This window comes from Panthera pardus, unplaced genomic scaffold (assembly GCF_024362965.1).
Source record: "Panthera pardus isolate Hobbes unplaced genomic scaffold, ASM2436296v1 HiC_scaffold_11, whole genome shotgun sequence".
Classification (NCBI taxonomy): domain Eukaryota; kingdom Metazoa; phylum Chordata; class Mammalia; order Carnivora; family Felidae; genus Panthera; species Panthera pardus.
This window is the reverse complement of record NW_026526666.1, coordinates 82,083,457-82,106,439: the sequence shown is the minus strand read 5'-3', so window position 1 is coordinate 82,106,439 and position 22,983 is coordinate 82,083,457. Positions and strand designations below refer to the sequence as shown.

The following is a 22,983-nucleotide window of genomic DNA, read 5'->3' as shown; positions in this document are numbered from 1 at the left end:
AGAGAGTGAATTTAATATATGAAATTGGTTCCAAAAGTCTTAGAAGGGCTAGAACAGCAAAATGGAAAGGAGGGCCCAGAGGGAGCAAGAAGGATTCTAATCATACATCAGAAGCTGCTGTGTCCCTGACCTGGAGCCCACGAGCCTGTGCTGGCTGCTGTGTAGTTGATGCTGTCACAGTCAGTTCTGGATCTGCCAAACAGGTGCCACTTTTATCAGCGATGGAAAGACCAAAGGATAGAAAGGCTGTGGAGTCCAGAATCACCCAACCCTAGGCCACTACACCAGCCAGCAGCCTCTAGCCATTGCTGCCTTTCCACTGCCCCAAAACAGGACATTTCTATTGCTTCTCGGCCTTTTGGCTAAGATCAAGTGTAAAACAGGAAACTTCTTTTCCTTTTACTGACCTCCTATCGTGCTTCCTATTGAAAGAATTGAACCGGAAGCCAGCTGCAAGGAAGGAAGCCCAGGAAATGTCATTTGCAGAATTCCAATTCCATCAGAGAGTAGAGTAGAGCAGGGCACGTGTTGAGCTGAGAGACAACATGTAAATGACCAGCACAGTCCGCCCTCTGGGCAACTTGGCATCTATATACATCACTCTTCCCATCTTTAAAATTCTAAATAAATTCATGAGTCTGTTTTACAATATGTAACTATCCTTCATACCAAAAAAAAAAAAAAAAAAAAAAAAAAAAGTCCTCACTCACTTCCAAAATGGGTGATGTTAATTCCTTTTCTAGGTCAGTCATAATCAAATTTATTAGAATCATGTGATGTTTCCCTGCTGGAAGGGTTCCTGTCTTGGGAGCTAAGACCTTGGCAGGGACAGAAAGTAAAAATTCTGTAAATGGGTTATTAGAGATAAAAGTGAAAGCACTCCCATCCCTTGATTTCTAGCCATGGAAAAACATAGCATTATATATTGGTCAGTGGTTAAGAGCATATTCCACATCCGTTTGCAGTTTTTTTTTTTTTTTTAGTTTATTTATTAATTTTGAGAGAGAAAGCAAGTGCACACGCACAAATGGGGGAGAGGCAGAGAGAGAGGGAGAGAGAGAATCCCAAGCAGACCCCGAGCTGTCAGCATGGAGCCCTAACCTGACTTAGGGCTTGATCTCACCAACCATGAGATGGTGACCTGAACTGAAATCAAGGGTCAGCTGCTTAACTGACTGGACCACCCAGGCGCCCCAACCACATCCATTTGGATAGCACCCCTATCTCTCAGGCTGTCATCCCTCAGATGGGGTCATAATGGAATATTCACTTGGTTACTCTGCTATTTTATCAGGCGAGCTGCTTCTGGGTGGCAGAGTAGATGGCAAGCTTCATGGCGGCCAGGGAAAGAGGCCAGCTGACAGCCACAGAACAGGTCGTCTTGTCCACTTGATTTCTGAAAGCCTCCTCTGAAGTGGGTACCCTTTAGTAAACATTCACCTGAGCTCTAAAACTTTATACTCTGTGCCCGCTCCAAGAGGTATATCCACCTGCCTTTTCCCCATGCCTCTTTCTCACATGGCCACCAATCCTTCTATCCAATTCTTTCCAAATCCTTGATTGTTTGGCCAACTTGTTAGCCATTGTCCATGGATCAAGGTAAAACCTGTGCCTGTGTCTATCTCTTTGGCCATGCAAAGTGGACCACCAGATGCTTACTGGGGAGACTTTCCTTACCAGTGTCTTTCAGGGGCACTCCTGATTGGAGTTATGATGTTTCTGCCACCCACGTCCAGCTGGTGCCAGCATATTACACAGAACCATCTACAAATCACACTTCAACTTTTTCTTCCTAAGTCAGCTAGTTTAGGAACCCAACAACCACATGTGTGAGTGGTGGAAAAGCAGCAGTGTACTAGGAGTAGGAACTGTGGCTTGGGCCCCCTGCTCATGAACTTATTTCTGGATTCAGGACCTGCTCAGTTCAATCTTGTACGTAACATTTGACCCTGGTATGAAGTGCTGCTGCACATGCCCAAATGTATAATTTGGTACGTCAGGAACACCCATGATAGGCAACTCAGGCATACCCACTTGATGTCCATGGTCAGGCATCAAGCTCTAATAAGAGGGCCTGGTGGCATTCCAAAAGCTCTTTTTCAAAAGGAGAATAGTTATTTGGTGGAGAGGTATGATGGTTAATTTTACGTGTCAACTGGACTGGTCTACAGTGTACCCAGTAATTTGGTCAAACATTATTCTGGGTGATTCTGTGAGAATGATTTTGGATGCATTTAACATTGAAATTGATAGGAAAGCAGTTTGCCCTCCCTAATGTGAGTCGGCCTCATCCAGTCAGTGGAAGGCCTGAATAGATCAAAGGACTGATCTTCTCCCACGTAAGAAAGTATTTCTTCCTGCCTGACTACTTTGAGGTGGTACACTGGGTTTTTTCCTGCCTTTGGACTCAAACTGAAACGTTGGCTCTTCCTGGGTCTCAAGCCTGCCAGCCTTTGAACTGGAACTTGCGTCATTGGCTTCCCTGGTTCTCAGGCCTTCAGTCTTGGACTGGAACTACTCCATCCAGCTTGCCAACTGCAGATTTTTGGACTTGTTACCCTCTAGACTCATTTGAGCCAATTCATTATAATAAATCTTATATATACATATGTGTGTGTATGTGTATGTTTATATATGTGTGTGTGTGTGTGTGTGTGTGTGTGTGTGTATGTGTGTATGCATTCTATTGGTTCTCTTTTTCTGGAGAACCTTAACTAATACAAGAAGTATTGAATTTTCTCCCAAATTCTAAGGGCCATAATTCCTCTACTGGGGATGGCCATTGGTGCCATAAAGCATCCTCTAACACCACTGGAGTTGCTGTGTCATAAGGCCTATGTAACAGAGCAACTTTCACTGTTGCCTGGACCTTCTGCAGAATCTTTCCTTGCTCTGGGCCACAATTAAAACTGTCCATCTTGTGAGTTACTCAGGAGATATAGGTTGGAATAGCTCCTAGACTGAGGCATAATGTTGCTCCCAAACCAAAAGATTCCCGCAACTTGCCTCTCTTTCTGTGGTGGGTGGCATAAGGTAGAACAGTTTGTCTTTCACTTTATATTGGGCTAATCCCAACTTGTCGCAGATCATATGACCCCTAAAAATTTCAGCAAGGAGGCGGGACCCTCAATCTTCAGGGTCTTTGTCTCCTACCTTCTGGCATGCATCTGTCCTACTAAGACACCTAGGATAGTTGCTACTTTCTGCTCGTTGTGTCCAGTCAGGACGACATTGTCAGTGTGTGAACTGTTGTCCCTGACAGGTAAGAGCAAACTGCAGCTCATGTTCTTGCTAATCCATGTAGAGACGAAAACATCTCTCCAAGTCAATAGCTGTATCCCAGGTGCTGGCTACTATGCCAGTTTGTTCCAATGGAAAGATCACAAACGCTTGACCTTGATAAGCCCCTGCCTACACTGGTGGGTCACGATGTTGTTCTGGGTACCCAGAGATTAACATCAGTTCAGAACCAATATCTAGCAATCCCTCGGAGCTCTAGCTATTACTCTTTCTTCAGTCTTCAGTCATCCTAGTACATGGTTTCACTTACATTCATTTAGTAGGACATCATTTACCAGGACATTATTTCAGGTCTCTTTGAGGAAGACATGGAGGAAATGTTCCAGTATGTACTCGTGGTAGTGTAGTATCCTTCTCTGATCAAAGGTTCAACAAATCCAGTTCTGTACATTGGTTTAGGTCTGTGGTATACATGACAGGCTGTCATGCCCCAGTAAGGCAAACCAGGTCAGATTCTTGCTCAAGAGACCTAGCATTTCTGTTTATTTGTTTTTACTTTTGTTTGTTGGCTTTTTTGGTGATAGAGGTCAATTTAACACTTTAGGAAGCTGTTCATCTGGATAATTCTTAGAGACAACATGGTCAACTAGCCATCACCAAAGACCCACTCCTGCTGTGTATATGGTAATTGTGTACACATTGTCTCTGGCATTTAACCACTGTCACTTGGCCTTTGCCACTCTGGAATCTCGTCATCCCCATTTCAGTGAAGACATCTCCCTTTGTCATTTCCATCCTATAGGTGACAGCTACATTCTCTGGATCTCTGGGTTTCTTCCTCCACATTATGGCAGGAGTTCTGGCATCTCAGCTTCATTGAAAATAGTCCACCCTTGAGTTCAAGTTGTGGTCTGCCCTTGACACAAATTTTTAGAGCCATTCCTAAGTGTTTGAACTAACACATAAAATCCAGTGCGGCCTTATGAATAAATCCAGCCTGTTTCAACATGGTAACCCTCAGAATCCATCACTAAACATATTCCCGTGTTTGCCAAGGTAAATTAGAAAAACCTTGCAATAGTTTTGGTTTTATAAATTATCTCCTCCCATATGATAATTTTTTCACTATTCCCCGGGAGAAATGCTGATTCTGGTTATGGTCCGTGGCAATAAGGGGTGGTGAGGTGTGTTTGGAGGAAAATTGGCATCCTCTTGTAAGGTAATTCCCTCTGGTATGTTATTACAGAGTCTTCGAGAAAGGGAAGGCTAGTCTCCTCAGACAAAGGAGAGGCTGCTTCCTGACAAGGGAGACTCAAGGGAATTTACAAGTTCAAGATTTTCAGAGTGTCTGAATCTATTCAAATGTTCCCAGTCCCAGGGTCTCCTTCACAATCAGCACCCATCATATAAGAGAGTTGGTCAGATGTAAAATCAACTTAGGCTGCAATTTTACAACCCACACAATTACATTTAGTGTCTGATTTTTAGCTGTATCTACCCTGTGGCTTCACAGAGGTTCCTTTAAGGTCCCTGTCAAAGTTCTCTGGTTTTCTAATGGTTGACCTGAGCTGAGTTTTAAATTTTTTTTAGTGTTTATTTAAAAAAATTTTTTAATGCTTATATTTATTTTGGAGAGAGAGAGAGAGAGAGGGAGAGAGGGAGAGGGGCAGGGAGAGAGGGAGACACAGAATCCAAAACAGACTCCAGGCTCAGAGCTGTCAGCACAGAGCCAAACACAGGGCTCAAACTCCTGATCATGATCTGAGCTGAAGTCCGATGCTTAACCAACTGAGCTACCCAGGCACCCCATTAAATGTTTATTTATTTTTGAGAGAAGGCGAGAGAGAAGGGGACAGAGGATCTGATGTGGGCTCCGTGCTGACAGCAGAGAGCCCAATGTGGGGCTCAAACCCACAAACCGTGAGATCATGACCTGAGCTGAAGTCAGATGCTTAACCAACTGACCCACCCAGGCGCCCTAAGCTGAGTTTAAAGCTTGGAGCTTGTCATTTCCTTTCTGTAAGTGCTCCAGTACAGTCAGAAGCAGCTCACCTGATGTGTCCTTGTAGTCATCATTACTAATGTCATGGTGAGATAGAGCAGCCACTTAGTCTCCCGAAGTGTTGGCTTCAGTAGGACTTCACCCGAAGCAAATGATGATAAGTAATCAGAATGCCATTACAGGACATGGATTACCAGTATTTCCATTTTTCATTGGCAATAAGGCCATTATTCTGTTCAAGCTCAAAACAGCAAACCAACCCCCAAACCCTATTTTAGAGATTCTGTTTCCTGGGACCTTTTCTGTTACCCAGGTTATAAAGTAAGAGTCCTATCCAGAAAACAGATGCCATTCTAGATATTCCAGACAAAGATACTTTGTGTGGAAGATACAGGTGTGGGAAGGTGTGGGAGAGCACAAATGAGGATGGGGGCTGGGAGAACAAAAAGAAGGAAATGATACTCAGGGATCACAAGCTGCTAATGTCCCTTGAAGCATATACCCTTGCTGGAGCCCTTGAGCATATACCTGCTGCTGCACTTTTGGAGACACAGTCCAGGATCTGCTGAAGAGGTAACACTTCGATGAGAGCTGGAACCACCAGAAAGATTCCACATCTGCCTGAGCTGCTGTAGTCCAGAATCCTGCCACCCAGCTGCTACTACAGCAACCATCAGCAACCGTGAGAGCTAGAGCAGGGAGTTCCCCTCTTCCTCCAGCCCTCCAAGTCCCATTGTACATATCCTGCAGGAAGCCAGCTGGTGAGAGATACTGGGTAATGTAGTTTGCAGACTCTCAGCCCCATCAGAACAGAGCAGAATATGGGGTTCCTGGATGGCTCAGGCAGTTAAGCATCTGACTTCGGCTCAGGTCATGATCTCATGATGTGTGAGTTTGAGCCCTGTATCAGGCTCTGTACTGATGGCTCAGAACCTACTGAGCCATCAGCACAGACACATGGCAGGGAGAGCAAGTGCAGAGCCTGCTTCAGATTCTGTGTCTCCCTCTCTCTCTGCCCCTCCCCTGCTCATGCTCTGTCTCTCTCTCTCAAGAATAAATAAACATTAAAAAAAAAAAAAAAAACCAGGGGCACCTGGGTGGCTCAGTCAGTTAAGCAACTGACTTTGGCTCAGGTCATGATCTCACGGTTCGTGGGTTCGAGCCCTGCGTCGGGCTCTGTGCTGACAGCTCAGAGCCTGGAGCCTGCTTCAGATTCTGTGTCTCCCTGTATCTCTGTTCCTCCCCTGCTCATTCTCTGTCTCTCTCTCTTTCTGAAAAATAAATTTTAAAAAAGTTAAAAAAAAACAACAGAGCAGAATATAAAAAGGCAGTTTGGGGGCTTAAAAACAATAGGTAGATAACCAGTACAGAAACCAAAATCCATTGCCTTAGTTATGAAGGTCCTGCATACTTACAAGGGCAAAGAACAAATGTATTCAGCCATAGATGGGTAGGTTAAAGAAAAATGGCAGCTTCTCCTGCCTGTCAGTTGCTGTAGTCTATCCATGGAACAGTTTCACCAGTAGAAATCCCTTAAATATTTGCTGAGTATTACTATGCTGTAAGCTGGGCTCATGCTGTTATACTTTAATCTTGTGATTTAAGTGGAAAGTATAAATCAGTAGATTAAACATCAGATATACATTTTTATATTAACTACTGTAATTCTACCAAATTTCCCATATCCTCATCGTTTTCACAGATAATGCTATTTTACTTAGAGATCAAAGGCATTGGAAATGAGCCCTGATATCATCTTCCTTTAGAGATCTGTACACTTTTTCATTATCTCTTTCTGTTGCAAAGAAGAAGGTATCCTGTCCTCCTACCCCATCACTAATCCTTTTCAACAATAACCATTTTAATGTGTTCTCAATCTCATTCCTCCCTGCCTTATCTGGAAATTTATTTCTTCAGTGAATTTTTTCTTTCCAGAATACTCAAATTCTTCTTCAGTCTTGAGGACACCTCCCCTTTCTATCACTATCTGCCTTATCCGTTCACTTCACAGCAAAATTCTGCGGAAAGAGTTGTATGTACTCTCTCCTCCATCCCATTCTCTGTGAAACTCACCCCAACACAGGGACACAGATACACACGTGCACACACATAGACACACACATAGACACACACAGGCACATACAACATATGCAAACATGCACATCACACACACACACACACACACCACATATGCACACATGCACATCACACACACACCACATATGCACACATGCACATGTGTGCATGTGTACACACACACACTACTGATCCATCCAGTGCTTCTCCTTGAAGCAGTTTCTTCACTTCCAGGATGTCTTCCTGGCTTTCTGGTTTTTCTCTGGTATCTTTGCTTGATCCTTATCCTTCTATTCCCTAAATGTCAGAGGGCCAGGGGCTCACCTCTATTCTATGTGGCCTGCCTCCTTTGGTAATCACATCTAGTTTCATGACTTTAAATACCATTCAAATGCTGATTCCCAGTTCCCATCCCCAGCCTGGACCTATTTCCTCAACTCTGCTCGTATGTCCAACCGCCCACCCTTTCTCTCTTGTTGGATGGATAACAGGACATGTTAAACTTACCATGTCCAAACTTGAGCTGCAGAGACCAGCCCCCACAGGTTCCTTTCCTAGTCTTCCCCATTTCAGTAAACAGTAACTCTACTCTGCCAGTACCACGCCATCGGCCTCGGGGTCACCCTTGATTGTTCTCTTGCTCTCCCTGCCATATGTGTGTTACCTGGTTGTGGTCCTGTGTGTGTGTGTGTGTGTGTGCACACATGCGTGTGAATTGCCTTTTCCCTTTGATCTATCGGAGTCTTTTCATTAAGGTTCTTAAACTTATTCTTAATCCTATCTTGGAATTAGAGCCTCCTTTCAAGACGGGAGAACATGGCACTGGGAATTCAGCCGCCAACGTGGGATATTTCACTTTAGGGAATAGTCTTATGACTGCCCTTTGACACAGCCTGCTGCTGGTCATTCTGCCAGGCCTCAGCCTTCTCCCTCAGAGGTCCTCTGTTACTCCTTCCACTTGTCAAAGGCAGTGTTCAAATGTCTCCAGTCAGGAGACAGTTTTCTACTTTGCTTTCACTGTTAAACATCTTCTCACTCCCTGTCAACTCTCAGGAGCCTGTTTAAATTTGCACAAAGTGACTACCGTTTGCAACACATAACAATACTGAAGCTCACTTAGAACGTCTACAGGTTGCCTAGAAAAGAAAGCAGTATCTGACTGAAATTTAAACTAAAAAAACAAACAAAACATTTTTCCTCCACGGAATTAACTTTTCACTAAAACTGTATAAAACACTTTCATGTCTGAAAAAGAACTGACAATGTGTTGGATGTCAATTAATCATTCCTCTATGAAATCAATTTTGATTCCTTTCAGAATCAGGAGTAGATTTTAAAGAAAAGCTGCACTGGGGCTCCTGGGTGGCTCAGTTGGTTAAAGCGTGTGACTTCGGCTCAGGTCATGATTTTGCAGTTTGTGGGTTTGAGCCCCACATCGGGCTCTATGCTGACAGCTCAGAGCCTGGAGCCTGCTCCTCCCCCTGCTCCTGCTCTGTCTCTGTCTCTGTCTCTCTCTCAAAAATAAATAAAACGTTAAAAAACATTTTTTTAAAAGAAAAGCTGCACTAACAATTAGAAGAAAGTGATCAAAGAATTCAGAACCTTCAGAAATAACTTATAAAGCGAGATTCTCTGGTTACAAGTAAAAGGAAAGCCAACTCATGCTGGCTTAAGGAAAATGACATTTATTGGGACAGGTAACTGGAAAGTCCAAGGATAGATATAGCTTAAGGCATTGCTGGGACTAGGACTGGGGTTGGCAAAAAGCAGCCTGTGGCTATTTCTGTAAATAAAGCTTTATTAGAACACTACCCTACCCATTGCTTCTCCTGTTGCCTATGGCTGCTTTTGTGCCACAGTGGCAGAAGTGAGTAATATAGTGGTGAAGCTGAGGAGTTGTGAGAGAGAGCCCCACAATGATGTGTGGGTTTCCTGCCCCAAGTCAAGCAATTCTCCGAGACTAATCCAACTCCGTTCTGACACTGTCTACCTGGAGATAGCATCAGATTCACAGGTTAAGGGCTCAGTCCTGCAAGATGGCCCCCACATCAGATGCCCATCACTAGTCCAGGTTGTTACCTGTGCTTCTGACTGACTGGAGGACCCCCTCCTTGGGTTCGAATAGTTTGCTAGAGTGGCTCACAGAACTAAGGAAACCAGTTTACTCACCAGATTACCAGTTTATTACAAAAGATATTAAAGGATACAGGTGAACAGCCAGATGAAGAGATACATAGGGACAGGTTCCAAATGCAAGAACTTCTTTCCCATAGAGCTTGGGGCCAACAAGTGGATGCATTCTGGTTCACCAACCTGGAAGCTCTCAGAACCCTGTCCTTTCGGGGTATTATGGATGCTTCATTACATAGATGTGATTGATTAAATCATTGGCTGTTGGTGCTTGATTCAATTTCCAGCCCCTCCCCTCTTTCCCAGAAGTCATGGGGAGGGACTGAAAGTTCCAAACCTCTAGTCTAATTAATCTAATGTAATGGTTGGTTCTCCTGGCACAACCCCCCCACCATCTTAGGGAACTTCCAAGAGTCACCTCATAAACATAAACTCAGCTGTTGTTGAAAGGGTTTTTTTTGTGAATAGCAAGACACCCGTGGCACCTTTATGGCTCTGAAGTGATTTCGGGAACTGAGGACAAAAGACCAAATATGAGAACAAAACATGCTCTTGGGGACGCCTGGGTGGTTTAGTTGGTTAAGCCTCCAACTCTTGATTTTGTCTCAGGTCATGATCACGGTTTGTGAGATCGAGCCCTGCGTCTGGCTCTGCACTGACAACGTGGAGCCTGCTTGGGATTCTCTCTCCCTCTGTCTCTGCCCCTCCCCATTCATGTACGTGCTCTCTCTCTCTCCCTCTCTCTCAAAATAAATAAATCAACATTTTTTTAAAAGATGCTTTTATTGCTCTTATTGCTTAGGAAATTACAAGGGCTTGGGAAGCAATGAGCCAGGGACCATTGGCAAAGTCAAAAATATATATTTATTATAAATAATAATCTCATACCCACAAACCCTGAAATATTTCCTGCCTGGCCCTTTACAGAAAAAAAATTACCAACCTAGGAAACAGAATGATGTCAGTGGGATCTGGCCTTGCTCTGTTTCTCTGCTCTGCTTTCCTCAGCGTTGGCCCTTTCTCATGGAGGCTCTGTCATGGTGGCAGAAAGAACATCTACAATATATAACTCCAGGGTTACATCCTCATGGGAGTGGTCTTCTTTCCAGTTGCTCCAGTAAAAATTTTAGGACTCACTTTGATTGAACCTCCTTTCCTTGCTTTGCTTGGTGTGTCCATCCTCAAGCCAGTAACTGGCCATGGGAATGCAGTGCCCCGATTTGTCAGGTCTAGGTCACAGGTTGAGCTCTGGAGTGATGAGTCAAGTCAATATCTCCCAAACCATAAGAACTGAAAGAGATGAAGGGGTGATCCTCTCAAGAAAAGTTGTGGGAAGCAATTGCCAGAAAAATGAGAAGAGGGAGAAGTCAGAATAGAATAATGAGTAAATGGAAAGGAAGTTGTATAACAGACTGGTAAACGAAAACATCACTGAAAGAATTAAAATCACAGCTTTTATTTTTAAATTTTTTTTATTAAAAATTTTTTTTCTAACATTCATTTTTTGAGAGACAGAGAGACAGAGTGCAAGTGGGGGAGGGACAGAGAGCGAGGGAGACACAGAATCCGAAGCAGGCTCCAGGCTCTGAGCTGTCAGCCCAGAGCCTGACACAGGGCTCGAACCCATGGACTGAGAGATCACGATCTGAGCCAAAGTCAGACACTTAACCAACTGAGCTACCCAGGCCCCCCTAAAATCACAGCTTTTAAAGGGCTGCAGCTTCTTCTGTTAATGCAGAAATAAATATTTTCCCTTTCATCAGTTCATTTAAAATCAAGAGTTTAGATCCACTATATGAAATTACTATTTTTATTGGTCAGAATGGTTAAATCCTGGCAATTTCATGCAGTGTGTGCTGATTACCTAGGGCTGCTATAACGAAGTACCTCAAACTGGGTTGCTTAAAACAACCAAAATGTATTCTCTCAGTTCTGGAGGCTGGAAGTCAGAAATCAAGGTGTTCCCTCTGAAGGCTCTAGAGGAGACTCCTTCCAGCCTCTGGGGGAGGTGTTTCTTGACTAGTATTGCATGACTCCAGTCTCCACCTGTTATTTCACAAGGTTTTTTTTCTTCTTCTTTGTATTTATGTGTCCTCTCCTCTTCTTATAAGGACAGGAGACCCTAATCCAGTGACCTTGTCTTAACCAATTATTTCTGCAAAGACCCTATTTCCAAACAAGGTTATATTCTGAGGTTCCAGGTAGACATGAATTGTTTTGTTTTTTTTTTTTCAAGTAGACATGAATTTTGAGGGGACAGTATTCAACCCACTAAGTTCACTTAGTATTATTGGAGACTATGCTGAAAAAGCAGAAAATCTGTCTTTTCAAAAGTCTCTGATTCGGTAGAAGAACAAAAGTAAAGACTGGGTTAAAGTATCTCAGGAATGCAAAGATAATTCAACACCCAGAAAATGTAATATACTAATGATTGTTGTGGCTTGAATTGTGTTCCCCCCAAAAGATATGTCTAAGTGCCAACCTGCAGTACCTTATTTGGAAATACAGTTGTTGCACAGGTAATCAGTTAAGATGAGGTCATATTGGAGTAGGATGGGCCCTTAAGCCTAAATGACTAATGTCCTTTTGTGTCCTTTCGCTCCAGATCAGAGCCTGGAGCCTGCTTCAGATTCTCTGCCCCTCTCCCCGCTCATGCTCTGTGTGTGTCTCTCTCTCTCAAAAATAAACATTAAAAAAATTTTTTTTTAATAAAAAAAAAAAAAGGACTAATGTCTGGGGCTCCTGGCTGGCTCAGTCGGTAGAGCATGTGACTCTTGATCTCGGGGTTGTGAGTTCAAACCCCATGTCAAGCCTAGCGCTTACTTTTAAAAAATGGCTGTAGGGGCGCCTGGGTGGCTTGGTCGGTTAAGCGTCTGACTTCGGCTCAGGTCATGATCTCACGGCCCGTGAGTTCAAGCCCCGCGTCGGGCTCTGTGCTGACAGCTCAGAGCCTGGAGCCTGTTTCAGATTCTGTGTCTCCCTTTCTCTCTGCCCCTCCCCTGTTCATGCTCTGTCTCTCTCTGTCTCAAAAATAAATAAACGTTAAAAAAAAAAATTTTTTTTTTTAAATGGCTGTAGAAAATAACTAATGTCCTTATAAGAAGACATTGTGAAGATACAAGGAGAGAGCTCCTTGTGAAGACACAGAGACACAGGGAAAAGACAGCCGTGTGAAGATGGAAACAGATTAGGGTTTTGGTGCCACAAACCAAAGAACTCCTGGGGTCACTAGACACTAGGAAGAAGCAAAGAAGGATTCCTCCCTCACAGGTTTCAGAGGGAGCATGACGCTGCTGACACCTGGTTTTAGATATCCAGCATCCAGACTGCAAGATAATAAACTTCTGTTGTGTTAAGTCACCCAGTTTATGGTACTTTATTACAATAGCTCCAGGAAACTACTATACAGATTAAGAAAGAAAAAAGCATGTAAATACCACATATGCATTTAATAAAATTTAGCACTCATTTATGATAAAAATTTTTAGCAAGTTGGAAACAAAAGGGTAACCATCAAACACCTATACTAAACCTCAGTCTTAATGCTGAAATTTTAGGAGCATTTCCATTCGTCAATATAAATAACAAAAATATGCAAGATCTTAATAAAGAAAATAAGGGGGAGCTCCTGGGTGTCTCAATCGGTTAAGCGTTCGACTTTGGCCCAGGTCATAATCTCACGGTTCGTGAATTCAAGCCCTGAGTCGGGCTCTGTGCTGACAGCTCAGAGCCTGGAGCCTGCTTCAGATTCTGTGTCTCCCTCTCTTTCTTCCCCTCCCCTCCCCTGCTTGCTCTCTCTTTCTCTGTCTCTCAAAAATAAATAAACATTAAAAAAAAAAGAAGAAGGAAACATTACTGAAGAATACAAAAAAAGGCCTAAATAAATGGAGAATTATACTATGTTCCTGGATGATAAGACTCAATATCATAAAGATGTGAGTTTTCCCATAAACTATAAATTCAATTCCAAAATAAATGCCTATAGGATTTTTTTTTTTAGTGAAACTTGATAAACTTACCCTAATATTTATATGGAAGTAGAAAGAGACACTTCTTTTTAATGTTATTTGATGAATTAGATGGGGGAATTCATTTTAAAGTTTTGGCAATTAATGCTGTGAAGTATTACTGCAGAGATAGACAAATAGACCAACTGAACTGAACAAAGAGCTCAGAAATAGATCCATGAATTTATGTAAACTAAATGTATAACAGACATAGTATTACAAATTAATGGGGAAAGGATAGACTATTCAATAAATAGTGCCAGAAAAAGTGGTTACCTGAATGAAAAAAATTAGAATACCACATGCAAAATAAATAGTAGATTAAAGCCTTAAAAGTGAAAAACAGAACTTTAAAAAATATCTTTATGTCCTTGAAACAGGAATTTTTTTTTTTTTTTTTTTTTTTTTTTTTTTTAGAGAGAGCATGCATGGGAGGGACAGAAAGAGAGAGAGAGAATCCCACGCAGGATTGCACTATCAGCGTGGAGCCCGACTCGGGGCTCGAACCCATGAGCTGTGAGATCATGACCTGAGCCGAAATTAAGAGACGCTTAACTGACTGAGCCACCCAGGTGCCCCTAAAAGCTTCTTTTTAATGAAAACCACCTTAAGTGAAGTTAAAAAGTCAAACCACAGACTGGGAGAAGATACTTGCAAAGCATATAACTGATGAAGGATTAGTATGTTGGCTATTTAAAGGATATCTATAAATAAATTTAAAAAAGACAACCCAACTTGAAAAATAAGAAAGGTTATTGTGTAGATAGCATTATTGCCCCTGTTCATCATCCCCTGCCAATATTCACACCCTTTGTTGTGGGACTTCACAGTTCTTCCCACTCACGCAGCAGGAGATATTTCTTCCCTTGACTTTAGATTTGGCCATGCCATTTGCTTTAGACTATTAGAATATGGTAGATGTAACAGTGTGCCACTTGCAAGCCTAAGCCATAAGAGGTCTCATATATTTCCACTTGGTCTTTTGTACCTTTGCCATTATCACGAGATGAAATTGGCCAAGCCAGCCAACTGGTTCCGGGAGGAAGGTATGAGACCATGTAATAACACGACTAACCTGGACAAGCTGCCTGCATCAGCTAACTCCTAGGTATGTGAGTGGACCCAGGCGAGATCAAAGAGCTGCCCTAACAAGTCCAGCCTAAATTAGCCAACCCATAGGCATGTGAGCTAAATAAATACTTATCGTATGACATTGTTTTTTGTAGTTAGTTGTTATACAGTGTTAGTTAACAGCACTGTAATGAGCAAGAAATTCTCCGAATCACAGTCAATAAACATTAATTGTACGACCCACACAAATGAGAGCAATGACATACCATTGCATATTTGAAAGATTGACAGAATTAAAAAGTATAATACTAAGTTCTGACAGAAATGAGAAGTAGTAATTGATATATACCGTTAATGGGAGTGACAGGGCTCTGGCCATTGAGTTGCAAGTGTAAGTCCCCTGGGTGAGGCATCCAGGAAAGCCATTCCACACAGCCCCTGCCCCGATTAAAAAAAGAAGACAAACTGGGCTGGTAATTGTCTTTTGTCTTTTCCTCTCCCTGCCAGGAATGTGGACATCAGGCTGGAGATGGGGCAACCGCTATCTTGCAACATGAGGTGTTTTAATTTCATTGATTATATTTTTCATATATTAAATCCATTTGGTTCCCCCTCAAACCTACCTCTTCTTCCCGCCCCTCCCCCCACTGGTTTCTTTTTTTGTGGATAATAATAAAAGTAAAAGGAGAACGGCTAACATTTATGAAGTACGTTTTACATGTCCAACATATAATTTTGAGTGCTCTGTGTACCTCAGCTCATTCAATCCTCACAATAATCCTATGAAAGAAGTGCTATTTCTTGTTCCATTTTACAGGTAAGGAAATGGATACAGAGGTTAAATAAATTGCCTGGGTTCATACAGCTATTAAGTGGAGCCAGAATTCCAAATCCAGCTACCCGGCTTTAGCGTCTATGCTCATGACTATTTGCTACTTTTTATTCTCTTTTATCTCTTCGACCGTCTTAAACGTGCTTATTTAATAGTCTCTTGGGTTTTTATTTTCTAAAATTGTTGGTGTTCCTATTCTCCTCTTTGTTCCACCTGCTGCTTCTTCTTTATAAAGAATGATTCCCTTGTATGTTTTAACATTTTTGATTCATTCATTCAGCAACACTGATTGAGCACGTATCGTGTGGAGCTGGGGATACATAAGTAAAGCAGGCCAAGTCTCTGCTCTCTTACCTTAAATTCTAGTAGGAGAAAACAGTAAACAAGGGGACAGAGAACAGAAGGGAGTGATTATATAGGATGGTAAAGGAAAGATCTCTGATAAGGTGACATTTGAAAAGAGACCTGAAAATGTGAGAATGTGAGCTATGTGTATATCTGGGAGAAGAATTCCCAAGCAGATAGAATGGCCAAGACAAGGGCTGCACGGCAGGAACATGCCTTGAATGTTCAGGAATGGGCAGAGGCCTGTGTAGCTGGAATGTGGCATGTGAGGGACAGGGCAGAGCAGATGAGGGCAGAGAGACACCTGGACGCGAGAGGTGCCCATCACGCAGGGGTCATAACTTTGAAGCTGGATGCGGGGCGGGGGGGGGGGGGGGGGGCTTTGGAGGCTTTTTTGTGAGTCATAAGCTCAAAGATGGTATTTAAAACTATGAGACCAGATGGGCTCACCCAGGGAATAGTGTTAAGTAGAGAAGAGGTCTGAGCCCTGAGGCCTGGGACCTTCCAGCTGTAGGGGAGGAAAATTTTTCCTTGACCGTCTTCCTGGCTGGGTCTGGAAGTTAAACGGACAAAAGCAAATTAACACGAGGAACGCAAACAAATTACTTAATATAAGTTTTACATGACCCAGAAGCCTTCATAAGGAAATGAAGACCGGAAGAAACAGACACTGAGTATATTTTTATGCTAGGTTGGATGAAGAGCGGACAGGACAGTCATAGAGGAATATGGTAGGTCAAGGAGTAGGAGATAAATTTAGTAAGGGGGGGGGGAACTCACCAAAGCCTGTTTGTTCACATTCTTTTCAGCGTCCCTTTGTTTTCTGAGATAAGGAATCTCTTTCTTCTGGGTATAGGGAGGGCACCTCTCACAGTAGGGTTATTTTAGTTGCAGGGGAGAAGGGAGGGGGGTGTCAGAGTGACCTTTCTGCTTCTGCTGTTTTCCCAAACTTCTTTAGTTCAAAATATTCAATACACCAAGGTGCCATATTTTAGGGTAGCATGTCCGGAATCCCCCAGCACTGAGAGATTAGGAAAATGAACACCCAGCAAAGGAGACTCAGGAGTGGCTGATAGGAGAAGAACCATGGAGGAGTTGGTGTCCCAGCATCAAGTGAAGAAAGTGTTTGAGGATGAAGAGAAGGACCCACTGCCTCAGTAAAATGAGGACAAAGGAATGACCATTGGATTTGACATGCAAGTTACTAATGAGCTTTTTAAAAATGATTTTGATGGATCGGGATGAAACCTGATAGAGAACAGAAGTGAAGATGGCAAGTGAAAAGAGCAAACCAAAACACGCTTTCAATGAATTTTGTGTGAAGGGAGCAGGGAAATGAGTAGTAACCTGGGGCGCCTGGCTGGCTCAGCCAGTAGGGCATACGACTCTTGATCGCAGGGTCATGGGTTCGAGCCCCATGTGTGGTGTAGAGTTTACTTAAAACAAAATTTAAAACCATTATAGAGAAATGAGTAGTAGCCAGAGGTGGATTGTGAAACCAAGGGAGGTTTTGTTTGCTTGTTTCTTTTTAAGATAAGAGGTATTAGGCACCATGACGATCCAAGATTGGAAACTATCCACTTTATATGAAGAAGGGAATGACTTTGAGTTCAGCATAAGCAGAGCTTACTTCCCGCCTGGCTTGGTTCCTGAGAGCACCCCTCCTGAGCGGTTTTGCATTTACTTCTGCCAGGCGCCCAACGGGCCCTACCAGCCCAGGACTAATTTTCACATTAAAATTTCACCTTGTGGTTTGCCACACCAAACAGGTAAAATCAATTTGGATTCCAGAACCTCAAAAAGCAAAGGGTTGGGGGTGCCTGGGTGGCTCAGTTGGTTAAATGTCTGACTTGGATTTTAGGTCATGATCTCGAGGTTCGTGAGTTTGAGCCCTGCATCGGGCTCTGTGCTGACACCTCAGAGCCTGGAGCCTGCTTTGGATTCTGTGTCTGTCTTTTCTCTCTTCCCTTCCCCTGCTCTCTGTCTCTCAAACATTAAAAAAAATTAAAAAGCAAAAGGTTTGATATCTCACCTAGGTACTTTTTTTTTCCCTCAGTCCCACAAAGACAAACTTTCTTTGTTTTTTTGCCAGGGATTTATGGGCAAAGTTTACTAGTCTTTCTTCATTGAGGTCGTGGTCCTTAGAGGGTTCCTACTTGTTACTTATCAAAACCCGAGCCCATAGATCACCATTTTGCTGGAAGCTGTAATCTTTCCCCTCATTCTTCCCCTGGCTAATTCCTGTTCACCTTTGAGGTCCCAGCCTAAAGATTACTTCTCAGGGAGGTGTTCCCAACCCTCTCCATCCCAATCTCGACTGACTTACTCTTCTACTCACAACATTGTCTTTCTGTCTTTGCCCTTGGCAAGTCATTTGTGACTTCACGTGAGTGTTTGCTTAGTTCCTGGTCCCCCTCTAGACTGAACACTGCATGAACCCAGGAAGCAAGCCTGTTCAGTTCAGCACATAGCAGAAAGCCTGATTCATAGAGGATACTCAGTAAAGGTTGGTGACTGAACAAATAATTGTCCCCGAATCACGTAACTAATAGTACAGTACTAAGTAATCTCCTGTGTTTTGGAGACTGTATTCTCTAAGAAAGTGTTTTTCAGTGGAAACAAGAGAGAGGTTTCTGATGGCTATTTCAGTTGCCTGTGTCATTTCGGTTAACCACGTGTCTTTTTCCCTCCAGCATGGAGATCTCCTCTCACCAGTCCCACCTCCTGCAACAACTGAACGAGCAGCGCAGGCAAGATGTCTTTTGTGATTGCAGCATTCTGGTTGAAGGGAAGGTCTTCAAAGCGCATCGAAATGTATTATTTGCTAGCAGTGGCTATTTCAAAATGCTTCTTTCTCAGAATTCAAAGGAGACCAGTCAACCCACTACAGCTACATTTCAGGCTTTCTCCCCCGACACTTTTACGGTTATCCTGGACTTCGTCTATTCCGGCAAACTCTCTCTTACTGGTCAGAATGTCATAGAAGTGATGTCAGCTGCTAGCTTCCTTCAGATGACTGATGTCATTAGTGTATGTAAGACCTTTATTAAATCTTCACTAGACATTAGCGAGAAAGAAAAAGATCGCTATTTCAGTCTCTCCGATAAAGATGCTAATTCTAACGGTATAGAACGTTCCTCCTTTTATAGTGGTAGCTGGCAAGAAGAAAGCGGTTCTCCACATTCTCACCTAAGCCCAGATCAAGGAACGGGTATAATAAGTGGGAAATCTTGGAGCAAGTATAGTTACCATCCAGCCTCCCAAAGGAACACCCAACAACCTTTGGCCAAGCACGAACAAAGGAAAGATTCCATTAAAAAGTCCAAACATTGGAGGTTGTCACAGCCTTCTGAAGTTGCTCATTATAAGTCTAGCAAACGAGAAGCTCGGACATCGGATTCTTCCGGCCACATTTCCCAGTCGGAAGAACAAGCACAAGTTGATGCTGACATGGACTCTACTCCTGTTGGCTATCCGTATGGTCCAGGATCTGATGTCACATCCAGAAGCTTTCCAGGTACCCCAAAAAAGCATCAGTCCTCTCAATGAGTTTCTAAGACTCCTATACAAATCAGTCCTATCTCAACATGCCCTTACTTTGAAGTGTTGCAGGCAGTTATACCAAGAGATTTTTTTTTTTTAAGTCCTACTTCTCTAATGAAATTTACTGTATAAGACATAAATTTAAATTTTTAACTAAAAATAATATTAGCTAAATTTGAGAATAGTCAAAACTTAACAGACTTCTGAGGTGCAAAGCCCAAGATTTCCAAACCTGTGTCAACAGATGATTAGATCACTGTTAAGTGTTTAAAGCTATCTTCTAAATGGTTTAAATCCCTAAGGGGCCACTTTAAATAGGTTATTTTTTTTCTGAGTATTCACTCGGGAGGAGTACTTTTATAGAGAAAAGTTAAACAGAGCAACCATGTGAACTTACAAAGGTTCACAGACCCAAGACCTACCAGAAATGAAACTACATCTGATTTTATTGAGATATAAATACATAATTAAAAAAAAAAAAACTTAACACACAACCCATAACATTGACACTGTAATCCTATATGCAACAATAATATGAGACATCTCATTTTTATGATAGTAGTAAAATGCAGAAAGATTATTATGTAGGTTGTTGGTTTCAGCAATTCTCCCCTCCCTGCCATAGAGAACAGGGATTAGAAATGCATGTCATTTTTTTTTTATGTTTATTTGTTTTTGAGAGAGAGAGACAGACTGTGAGTAAGGGAGGGACACAGAGAGAGGGACACAGAATCAGAAGCAGGTTCCAGGCTCTGAGCTGTCAGCACAGAGCCCGACGTGGGGCTCGAACCCATGAACTGTGGGATCATGACCCGAGCCAAAGTCAGAAGCTCAACTGACTGAGCCACCCAGGTGCCCCAGAAATGCATGTCATAATCAGGCAGCAAATTAATTAATCAAGTAGCAAATTTGCTTAATAGTTTACCTGTGAATTTAATTTTTTTTTTTTAACGTTTATTTATTTTTTTTGAGACAGGAGAGAGACAGAGCATGAATGGGGGAGGGTCAGAGAGAGGGAGACACAGAATCTGAAACAGGCTCCAGGTTCTGAGCTGTCAGCACAGAGCCCGACGCGGGGCTCGAACTCACGGACCGCGAGATCATGACCTGAGCCGAAGTCAGACGCCTAACCGACTGAGCCACCCAGGCGCCCCTTACATGTGAATTTAAAGGAAAATCATAAGATGAAACTCCTACTGATTTTAAGATTCAGATTATATATTTAAAATTTTTTTTAATTTAGGAAAATTTCAAACATATAAAAAAGTTAAGAGAATAGCATAATTCACCTCCATGTACCCCATTACCCAGTTTGAACAACTTCCGACTCATGGTCAATCTTGTTTCATCTGTATCACTACTTCTCACCCCCCCCTTTATTATTATTTTTTTAAGTTTATTTATTTTGAGAGCGAGAGAGAGACAAAGCATGAGTGAGGGTGAGGCAGAGAGAGAGGGAGAGAGAGAATCTCAAGCAGGCTCTAATGCAGGACTTGATCTCACAAACCATGAGATCATGACCTGAGCCGAAATCAAGAGCCAGACACTTAACTGACTAAGCCACCTAAGCATCCCTCCCTTTATTATTTTTAAGCAAATATAACACATCGTAAGTTTTCATCTGTAAATATTTCAGAAAGTGTCCCTAAAATATAGTCTTTTAAAAAAACCCACTACAATACCATAATTGTACCTAAACAAAATTAACAGTTTCTTAACATCAGTAAATAGCCAGTCAGTATTCACATTTCCTGGGTTGTCACATAAATTTTTAAAAATAATTCGGTTGTGGGTGCTTGGGTGGCTCAGTGGTTAAGCATCCGACTCTTGATTTCAGCTCAGGTCATTTTCTCACGGTTCGTGGGTTCCAGCCCTGCATCATCAGGTTCAATGCTGACAACACGGAGCCTGCTTGAGATTCTCTGTCCCTTTGTCTCTGCCTCTCCCCCATGCTCACTCACATGCACATTCTTTCTCTAAATACATAAACTTAAAAAAAAAAAACAAACCAAACAATTCAGTTGTAGATAAGATACCTTAAAATAATAGGCAACCAAGGGGCTCCTGGGTGGCTCTGTTGGTTGAACGTCTGGCTGGCTCAGGTCACGATCTCAAGGTTCGTGAGTTCAAGCCCTGCATTGGGCTCACTGCTGCCAGTGCAGAGCCCACTTCTGATCCTCTGACCCCTTCTCTCTGCCCCTCCCCTGCTCACTCGCTTTCTTTCGAAAAGAAACATTAAAAAAAATAATAGGCAACCGGATTGATCTTTACTAACCATGTTTTTCTGTAGTACTAACCTGAAAAGACATGAAATTATATCCTATTACAGAGCTTACTAAACGTCCTGCTGAGCTCTGACCATTGACCAAGGCATACTGGTAACAGAGCAAAAATGAGAAATCTCTATTGAGTTTTAAAACAGCAAAAGACTGATCTTTTCTCTGTTTATACTCTGTACTTCTGTAATTCTAGGCTATGTTAACCTAACTTCAGTAATGAACAGCTGAATTTAACAGCTATTAAATTGATGAAATTTGCCTCCAATCATAACTAACATCTTGAATACATATGAGTTTTATTTATTTTTTTAAGTTTATATATATGTATATATATGTTTTTGTTTTGTTTTGTTTTGCTTTTAGTAATCTCTATGCCCCACATGGGGCTTGAACTCATGACCCCGAGATCAAGAGTTGCATGCTCTACTGACTAAGCCATCCAGGCACCCCGTGAATACAGTTTTATTAAAAAAAATTTTTTTTTAATATTTATTTTTTTTTTTTAAGAGAGAGAGAGAGAGACAGAGTGCCAGCAGGGGAGGGACAGAGAGGGGGAGACACAGAATCCAAAGCAGGCTCCAGGCTCTGAGCCATCAGGACAGAACCCAACACAGGGCTCAAGCCCACAAACTGTGAGATCATGACCTGAGCTGAAGTGAGATGCTTAACCGACTGAGCCACCCAGGCGCCCTTTTTTTACGTTTTTCTTTTGAATACATGAGTTTTAAAACAAAAAATTAAATATCCTTGTCATTTTTTCACCTTTAAAAGTACTACAACTGTATGAAAAGAAAAGGCAAGAGGATAAAAATAGGTAAATAAATGGGGCACCTGGGTGGCGCAGTCGGTTAAGCGTCTGACTTCAGCTCAGGTCACGATCTCGTGCTCCGTGAGTTCAAGCCCCGCATCAGGCTCTGGGCTGATGGCTCAGAGCCTGGAGCCTGCTTCCGATTCTGTATCTCCCTCTCTCTCTGCCCCTCCCCCGTTCATGCTCTGTCTCTCTCTGTCTTAAAAATAAATAAACGTTAAAGAAAAAAATTAAAAAAAAAAAAGGTAAATAAAAAAGTCACTTAAAAGCTATAATATTAAATACTTTTACTTCGGATTGTATCTCCAGCTTTAAAATCCAGCACTACCTTTTGACATTTCAAATCTAGTGACTCTACAACACTGAGTAGAAAGATAAGGGTGAGAGTCAGTTAACCCTGACTTTGTAAATATATCAAATACTGAAGTTACAGTTCTGGACTCAGGATCACATTAATGATCTAGTCTTAATAAAATTTCTTTCTTGGGGCGCCTGGATGGTTCAGTGAAGCGGCCCACTGACTCCTGATTTCCGTTCAGGTCACGATCCCAGGGTCGTGGGATAGAGCCCCGAGTCCAGCTCCGTGCTGAGTGTGGAGCCTGCTTGAGATTCTCTCTCTCCCTCTCCCTCTGCCTCTCCCCTGCTTGCTT

The 22,983-nt window shown here is 42.5% G+C and overlaps 1 protein-coding gene and 1 long non-coding RNA gene across 3 annotated transcripts in view; both read left to right on the top strand.

The window, feature by feature from the left end:
- LOC128775654 (uncharacterized) overlaps window positions 1-22,983 on the top strand; it is a 69,799-nt gene that overhangs the window by 24,588 nt on the left and 22,228 nt on the right. The gene's annotated exons all lie outside the window — the stretch shown is intronic.
- Window positions 1-22,983, top strand: part of ZBTB8A (zinc finger and BTB domain containing 8A) — a 69,217-nt gene that overhangs the window by 35,953 nt on the left and 10,281 nt on the right. For both annotated transcript variants that reach the window (XM_019429888.2, XM_019429889.2), the window contains one exon: window positions 18,397-19,220. In XM_019429888.2, coding sequence (XP_019285433.1) covers window positions 18,398-19,220 — 823 coding nt within the window. In that variant the 5' untranslated portion in view covers window position 18,397. The remainder of the gene's footprint in view (window positions 1-18,396; window positions 19,221-22,983) is intronic.